Source organism: Pseudomyrmex gracilis, unplaced genomic scaffold, assembly GCF_002006095.1.
Source record: "Pseudomyrmex gracilis isolate BER0280 unplaced genomic scaffold, ASM200609v1 scaffold_181, whole genome shotgun sequence".
NCBI lineage: Eukaryota > Metazoa > Arthropoda > Insecta > Hymenoptera > Formicidae > Pseudomyrmex > Pseudomyrmex gracilis.
This window is the reverse complement of record NW_018020765.1, coordinates 313,610-322,790: the sequence shown is the minus strand read 5'-3', so window position 1 is coordinate 322,790 and position 9,181 is coordinate 313,610. Positions and strand designations below refer to the sequence as shown.

At 34.5% G+C, this 9,181-nt stretch overlaps 2 protein-coding genes across 3 annotated transcripts in view; one reads left to right on the top strand and one right to left on the bottom strand.

The window, feature by feature from the left end:
* The first annotated feature begins 1,782 nt into the window (after window positions 1–1,782).
* On the top strand, window positions 1,783–3,812 carry LOC109858022 (uncharacterized protein C45G9.7). The gene is made up of 3 exons (XM_020434906.1): window positions 1,783–2,364; window positions 2,628–2,756; window positions 2,878–3,812. The coding sequence occupies exons 1-3, from the start codon at window positions 2,308–2,310 to the stop codon at window positions 3,064–3,066; spliced, it is 375 nt and encodes a 124-aa protein (XP_020290495.1). The 5' UTR covers window positions 1,783–2,307; the 3' UTR covers window positions 3,067–3,812.
* Window positions 3,813–5,864: 2,052 nt separating this feature from the next.
* Window positions 5,865–9,181, bottom strand: part of LOC109858023 (protein real-time) — a 7,001-nt gene continuing 3,684 nt past the window's right edge. The window contains exons 12-15 of one of the 2 annotated variants that reach the window (XM_020434908.1): window positions 8,008–8,254; window positions 7,802–7,917; window positions 7,546–7,688; window positions 5,865–7,458 (exon numbers count right to left, since the gene is read on the bottom strand). In XM_020434908.1, coding sequence (XP_020290497.1) covers window positions 7,389–7,458; window positions 7,546–7,688; window positions 7,802–7,917; window positions 8,008–8,254 — 576 coding nt within the window. In that variant the 3' untranslated portion in view covers window positions 5,865–7,388. The remainder of the gene's footprint in view (window positions 7,459–7,545; window positions 7,689–7,801; window positions 7,918–8,007; window positions 8,255–9,181) is intronic. The other variant, XM_020434909.1, reaches the window with a different exon arrangement.

Here is a 9,181-nt window from a genome sequence, read left to right as displayed (position 1 = left end):
TCAGCCAATCGACCAACGTGATTGATCAGTTCCACGAGACCTGCGACTTGAGTTTCATGGAGAACGGCCTTTGAGTTCCACTTTTGTGGAAATACGACTAAAACCAGCGGCTGAAACCGTCGTAAAAAATTACAATAGGATGGCCGGTCTCAGGTTTCTTTCTGGTTTCATTAGTTCCAATTCCTGTATTTCCTGCATTTCCTGCATTAGTTCGTTCCATCTTGCTTAACTGAACACAGCCCAGGTCTAAGTCTATGGTCTTGTCTTTGTCCAAAAAGAAGCCTAAGGGAATGTGCGGAACCAGCTCGACCAATCATAGCCATTCCGTTTTTTTTCCTTCGCTTTTTCTATGGTTACGATTGGTCGAGCTGGTTCCGCACATTCCGTTCCGCTATAGATTTTCGCTCAATGGGACATCGCCCTAAGGCCTGGTTTATGCGGGCCTAAAGCCCCTTGCACAATGGAAGGAATAACGATAACAATAGAAATAACAATTTTTAACACAGAATTCCAACTCGTCAGAAATTTTATCGCTATTGCTTATTCCGATTTTCTGATCTGCATTGATATATGTGTATTTTTGTATGTTAGATTCCGCTGTTTCTACCTTTATTTTTAAATATAAACTCTTTAAAGCTTCTTGCACAATGGACGGAATAGCGATAGCGATGGAAATAACAAAAGTTTTAAAGAGTTTATATTTAAAAATAAAGGTAGGAAAAGCGGAATCTAACATACAAAACTACACATGTATCAATGCAGATCAGAAAATCGGAATAAGCAATAGCGATAAAATTTCCGACGAGTTGGAATTCTGTGTTAAAAACTGTGTTATTTTTATCGCTATCGCTATTCCTTCCATTGTGCAAGGGGCTTAAAACTTTTGATATTTTTATCGCTATCGCTATTCCGTCCATTGTGCAAGAGGCTTAAGATTTTAATATTTTTGTTTATTAACATATGCATAACAGAATATAACAGAAGCATTGAAATCCTATAGTTGAACTGTACCCCCCCCCCCCAATTCCGGCATAAATTAACAGTTATTACCCGCATAAACAAGGCCAAAACAAGGCCTTCTTTTTCTTCTTTGCTTCTATGGCTCACGCCCCTCTGCGAGAGAGGAGCAAACGCCAGTCTACTGATATACATTCTCAGAACGAATGTGGGGGGGGGGGATGTGCAGTTTTTACCTACTACCACGCGATACACGGCCGTCTTTCACAGGGGGCGTGCCCATCTGTGTCGGGCTCGTGCTCAAGATAGTATGACTACAATCGCCTTGTGGGAGGGAAATTAATTCGGGATTACACCCAAATTAATTATTGGAGGCCCGGATTCAGTTCGCCAATCAACCGATAAAACTCGGTTGAAAGGGACTGGCCCGGAAAAAATCCTTAGGTGGTGAGCGGATTCGAACTCGGGACCAGTGATGAAAGTTTTGGCAGGCTAGCACCAAGAGCACCAAGGTGGTGGGAGCCACTGGGAATACGCACACAGGCGAGACCGCCGTCCGTGTGTGTGACGTCATGCACACGGACGGCGGTCTCGCTTGTGTGCGTATNACTGGGAATACGCACACAGGCGAGACCGCCGTCCGTGTGTGTGACGTCATGCACACGGACGGCGGTCTCGCTTGTGTGCGTATTCCCAGTGGCTCCCACCCTTGGTGCTAGCCTGCCAAAACTTTCATCACTGCTCGGGACCTCCAGGTTCGCAGCCCCTGCACTCAGGCCGCGAGACCACTGGGCCGGTCCCAAAACAAGGCCTTATTTGCCGGCATAAACCAGGCCTAAGAATGGTCATGAATATGTTTTACGTTTTCTCGTTCTCGAGCGCCGCTATGTCCACGTGTTCTAACATGAACTAGCTAATAAAACAGTTCACGACTCAATTCGATTGTGTTCTAGGCTGTGTGTCTCATCGCACAGTTTTCTCTCTGTGTATACCCAGAAGTCCTTGGGTTTATATCCGCCGTACGTCTATTTCGACGATACACATGGCTTCGAAAAAAATGTCGAAGGTCATTCGGAGACGTTTCGGAAGTCTGCTTGACGGTCGTCTGTTAGCGCATCGAGACTGAATCAGAATCCCGTCGTTCCGACGTGTGTCCACTGAAAACACGCGCGAATATCATAATTTTTTGTTTTTGTTTGAGTCGCCCGAGAACGCATTGCTTACTGAATAATCCGTCGTGAATTTGTTGTTAGTCGCGTCGGTGTTGAATAATCGGTCGCACACGTGTGAGTCATTAAAGAAAAAGATTGGTATACGTTACAACGTGCGGCGGAGTCCAAGTTTCTTATTATGTGCGCAAAAATGGCTTTTTCGCATCAGCCGGGTACTGTAATGGAGTGCCTAAGTGTATGTATTCTTGGATTTTATTTCTAACTTGTTATTTTTGTGATAGCGCACGCCCTTTATTGTCAAAGGAGCAAGAAATGCCACGTGTTTATTTTGTTCTTTCTCTTGCTTCTAAATTTTGTAATTCTATATTTTGTGTGTATTTAGGACATTGTTATTGGGATAATATATATCAAAAAGTATATAAGTAAAGAAAAAAATCTTGTGTAAGAAAAAAATGCTAAGACTTATTAAATATATATATTTATATTGATTAATTGCAGATACCAATTACATTACACAAAGAAACAGAAATCAATGAAAACGGCGAGGAAGTAATGAAATGTGGCTTCAAAATTGGTGGTGGAATCGATCAAGATTATACCAAAAGTCCACAGGGTTACACTGACAATGTGAGATGTTATTTTGTGTTACATTTTTTAATAACATTTTAATATGTAATTAATAATATGATATGTACTTAAGAAACAGCTTAGAGAAACAATTGCAATTAGAGAAACACAATGTTTCCAGGGTATATATGTAACTGAAGTACATGATGGATCACCGGCTGCGAAGAGTGGCCTTAGGACACACGACAAGATTTTGCAGTGTAACGGATATGACTTTACAATGGTAACTCATAAAAAAGCAGTTTCTTATATAAGAAAACATCCGGTATTGAACCTCTTAGTAGCTCGTAAAGGTGTAACCAGTACTTAAGAACATGCCAAAAATTCATATATTACTCGATAAATATTTATTTCACACTCTTGAATGAGAAGTCTATATTCGTCCCCCATTTATAATTTTTCTGCCAAATATTACAATAGATGTTAGCGATCTGTTTGATTAACATGTTGAATAATGTTTCTAATCTTATGATGCGAAATACCATGTTTTATACATTATGTGACAACTAAAATTGATTTGTTAACATAGAAAAATCAGATTATCAGTATTGCTAAAGTGTCTGAAAAGAGATAAAGAAGTATATCTTCGTTTATTTCCAAACTGGAGACAAATAGAAATCATACCTGCTTGATACTTGTTAGTATCTTTATAAAGCAGTTTTATGAGAGACATGCCAAAGTAAATAATACAGTTGCATTTACTCACGTATATCTTTGACTCTAAAATTGTGGATTTCTGTTTTTTTCCCACAAAAGAGAAATTTAACACAGAAATTCAAGCATTTACGTATCTTCATGACATAATAATAGAGTCTATATTTATATATATATATATAATTATATATATATATATTTATATTTATTTAGTTGAATTCTATAGTTTTATAGTCAAAGATATGTATAATAGACATATATAATATTCACTTTTATATATTTTATATTCGTATTATACACTCGATTACTCTTTAAGTTCAGATATTACAAGAGAATAGGTAATATATATGTGAAGGATATTTTGAGAATTTAATGTTTACGAAATATTTTATATATACATACATCCTACAAATGTGTTCTTTTTAGAAATTTACTATAAATAAGCTTGAAAACAATTCAATTTATATGAATAATACATATTTCTTAATTTTTATATACATTAAAATTAATGAGGTAACGAATTATAATCTCTGAAGTTAAAAGTGGCGAAACATTCCGAAATATCTTCCTAATGTATTTTACAAAATCGATATCGTTAGATTATCGAATATTAAAACAATCAAGTCTGCGGCACAAGATGCTTTTTTTCGTGTTAGATCGCATGCGCGCGCCAGAAGTGAATAATTGTGATTTAGAAATTCAAAAATTCGTCGAATCGTCGCCTATGTTCGCACGAGATCCAGTGCGAAGAAAAGCATCGTGTGCCGTGTAAGCTTCAGAAAGCTTAACTTTTCTCGTTGCAAAATGTGTTCTCACGTATCCACCCAATGTAATCTCAAGTGTTAAGAGATGTGCAAAAAATATACGAAAAAAAAACATAGAAAATCATTTATTGAATTTCTTTATAAAAACAAAAGTGACAATATCGTATATGTAATATACATCAATTATTTACAATCAGAATTTTGAGATAAAGAATATACACTAAAAAGAATTTTAAAGATGTACAAGAATTTGATTCACAGATAAATCATTATTACATTCCTAACAATATTTTTAGCCAATAATTTATATCGCAGAGACTAATACGTAAACAGAAACGAATTTTCTACTTCATCTCTTTGTTTTTATTCAAAGAACGACTTTTTCACATACTTTTTATACTTTTTGATACATCGGAAACTACAAAAGGTAAATTTTCATTCATTTCGCGTATTTCAACTTAGAATAAATTAATAGAAATACAAAAATAATAGAAAAATTCGAGATATTACTGCATGATGTGTTTAAATATATATATAACTCCGAGAATATATACATATATATATACACATATATTCTCGGATATATATATCCTAGTCCAATAATAACTGGTTGGAACACGCAGTTTTTAAATATGTACTAGCGTAAGGTGTATGAAACACAGAAATAATAAATCCCACACATAAATTGTAGAGAGAAAAAATACAAATGATGTTATTAAGAAAAACCAAAGAAACTATTAAATCTATTTCGTAGTGTTGCTTTATTTAATCCTGATCTGAGACAAGGAACATTTTTCTGTAAGAATCCCCAACATGTGTGTTATATATATTTTTTTTTGTTTTCCCATATTACACTAGTAATATACATTTAGTAATCTCCGATGAATAAATTTGTTTAAGAACTTTATTGCCTTTAAACATGGTAAGTGACGCCGATAGAAATAAAAGGATACCATTTAGCTACGTGTTCGCTAACATTACGTGCGTTTACAAATCAGAGTCTCTCGCAATTTTCATCTGTTCCGTTCTAAGCGCTACAATACCACATTACGCAATATTCCTAAATCGCAAAGAAGACGCTTGCTAATCTAATTACCGCGAATTACTTAACTATAGCGGAGATATAGTGATACTCCACAAATTTCTCTTATTCAAAAATGATAAAAGTGTATCGCGATTCAGGTAAATTACACTTTTTGGGGTTGTACAATATGATATAATCTGCTACATACATTCCGTTTACAGATGCTATGTAGGGGTGTAACCACATTTCACAACAGTTAATTGGGGAGATAATAATTGGCAAATGCGGCACTTGTTTTCAATTAACTATCTAACAAGTATATATAGTATTATTGGCCGGCCTTACAATTCCATTTCGCTTCCATATTCCGCGCTAGTAAAAACACGTTTGTGTGTTTGTATAATACTAAAAATCTGCATTTAAAAAATACGGTGTTTCTCTGCTTGAACTATTTAGTCGCGGTCAGCAATCGACAAGACAGAATTTATTAAAAAACACGGTAGAAGAGAAATACATCCCCGCAAATATGATACAAAAATTGTTTCACGTGGTCTTACAAATTGTGTCTTGCTAATTGAAGACACTCTTTCTTACATTATAAAAGCTTCCTTTGCTTGTTTTTCTTCACTTTGCACATTATCGTCGTATAGTTTTTTTTTTTTTTTTTTTTTCGTTTTTTTTTCATTGGAATGTGAACATTTGTAACATTGTTCTACATTATTCATTGTACTTGATTACAGTTATTATTTACAATTTCAGTATTTCGAGTATCTTACAATTCGGAGTTACATATAAGTAATCTGTACCGATGTAATCACATTAATCTTTTTGTAAAATAACTTACATATATATATATAATCTTTTTTTTTAATAACTTACATTATATATATATATATATATATATACTTGTTTGTATGTAAAATTAATGAATTCCTGCGTAAGCTACCTGAAAATTAACAACTGATATTACCTTATCACCGGAACATCCATACGTCAGTGGATTCATTGTGTTCTTATATTATAGTCTCAAAATTAGTTTTTTTCCCTCCTCGCTCTATATTTACATGATAATTCGTCCTAGTTGTACTGAAAGTATTTTTTTTTTTTTATTAATTTGAACATTTGTGTTGGCACATAATATATTACAAAACGTATATTAAGCGTGTGGTTTTATTAATTTTTAGGCAGCGAGATCTCACTTGAATCTAAAACTTAGTACCAGAACCATTGAACTTATTATCTATAGACAACCTTCAACCACAGTATTATTAATAAATTAATATATTTGAGACGCACACACATACACACACACAGAGACGCACAATTTATATTCCGGTGTGTTTTCTGTAGGTCGTTTGTTGATTTTCTTGCAAATTACGTTAAAACATTCGTGGAAGTATATCAAAAGATACTAAATACAAATCGGTGTCAACAATGGATTGTTAGTTCGCTACAATACTATAAAAATTTATGCATCTTCCAATTAAAAAAAATGCGGAATTCCAAATGCAGGTTCGCTGAGGAAGAGCGTGTTTTTTGTTTTTTGTTTTTACCCGTGTTTTCTATGTACATGATTCGTATATGTATCGTAATAATCAATCACAATTTGTATGTAGGTATGCGATGTGTGTTACTGTACTTCTATTTTATTGCTCCTCGGAGCTGGAAATCTTAACTTGCAACAATGCGCTTCCTCTTATCCATCATATTGCACTATCCTCTAGAAAATGTACGCTGTAAAATTTTGTACCTCAGCGTTATTTCCTCGGTATATAATTCTTGTACTAAAAATTTCATCTAGCTTTATATTTTCATATGAAAATAAAGTTTGAACGGACAACATCGTTATACACTATAATTGTTAACTATGTAACACGATAACATTAGCTAATTAATTGTCGCGAATGTGAGTATTTCGGACATCTGAGACTCTTGAATTCCAATTCGAATTCCAAGCGTTCGGATTTGATGTGATGTGTGTAGATAATTGCGTCAAAAAAGTTAAAATATTAGATCAATTAAAATCTCAAATGCATCTTCTGAGCTTACTTTGTAAGCTGAGATTCGTATATGTATTATACATATGTATGTGTTATATTCCTGCAACATATATCTCTCACTAAAATGATAAAACCTATATTTAAAATTATCTCACGTCTCTTGGAATTCGATACTCGCTTCCATCGCTTTTCATCTGGACAGAGATGAACTGGCCTCTGATCTGCCGCTTATAGCAGACTGGAGACTCATCATCGAACCTCTGAAAAAACCAAAAACAAAACAAAAGAATGTCAAAGACGCTCGAGTATTACGTTAAATACATACTGTGTGTGCAACGTGCAAATACCTGTAATGCGCAGACGGCAATGTTTCGTAAAAATACATCAGTTGAGCTTTGTGAGAACTAATGGATGGAAGAAATTCAGCTTGATCTTCTTGATTCTGCCATTGCAGCACATAAGTACCGGTATTTTGCATGATATGAGTACCCTGTAACGTGAAAAGGAATAAAAGTTTTATAAAATTGTAATTACGTGTAATGAATCGCCAAATAAATATTATTCATAAAAATCTAAAATACAATAACGCGAATTGATGCGCACCTGAATGCTTTCTCCGTCATGACAAACTATGCTAGGTTCAACTTTAACATAGTTGTCTTTTAGCTCCTTTGCACCGATAACTTCGTGATCGCCACCAATTGCGAGTTCTGAGATTTCTGCAATGATTTTCATCGCACGTGTATACATATTTTAACGCTATTTTAGATTGTTTATACAAATTTTACATTTTCTCTGGTAAAATGTACCTGCAACAGTACCATTTTCGCTATTCCAGGGCTTGTAGAGTACCGTGAACACGACGTTGTGCCGCATCACATCGAAATCCCATGTTAAAACGGCCCCCGGATCGTCCGATTCTATAAACACATGGTGACTCTGACCGCGACTCACGCTGACGGAATGATATAAGCTGTGCTCGTGTTCGCCGGACGTGCCTTCCAAATCTAGTTTGTACAGATTCTTTGGAACTACTCCACCCTCCATCACGTACGTCTGACATTTGAACAAAAGTGTTTTCAGATTATACTGTGTATATTGAATTTTTCAATTACATATTATAGATCGAAATGTGAAACAAAGTTTGAAAAATATTACAAGAATCAATGATCAATTAAATTTCAGATGTTTAGGAATTTTTTTGATTACTAAAAAATTACTAAAAAAAACTATATACGTAAAAAGTACAATAATATATTTCTTAAAAAGGTATTTGCTTTTGAAATGCATAATGAAATTTAATTTGCTGAAGCACGCAAAATTACGTCATTTTCTGTGCACGCAGTTGCTCTATAAATTTAAAAATTGGTGCTTTAACTTGTGCGCATTTACGTGGATACAGGATTGTACTTAAAACTATATATTTATATATATATTTGCGACGTACGGTACACACATTTGAAAGATGAAAACGATGTTTTTAACAGATATACGTAACAACCTCGATTTGTATGGATTATGGAATTATTTCTTTCGCATGTAGATGATTTATGACGGACACATGTATAGACGTGTGATACAGATGATGCCTAATCTAGCGATTGCTGATATTACACGTGACACAGCTCTTTAATACTTTTTTTTTTTTTTTATGTTTCAGATACGAGAACGATATACATTGTAGTGCGGTTTGAACGGTCACGTCTTTTGATTTACTAAAGCCAGTTTAACTGCAGAGAGAAAGAGAGGACAACTTCTACAACATATTGAAAATGAAGTTTTGTGTGTTTTTTCTTACGCTGCTCACGGTTGCGTCGAAAATGTAAAACCTTCGAGGTACCAAACTATAGACTTCGCATATATTCATTTCCTAGTATCCAACATGCAATATGTATTATTCCAGCGTGTACAAGTATAAAAAAATCGGCATTATTCTCTTTCAGAGAAAATAACACAAATATTTCCATAAATTATTTTCTACTC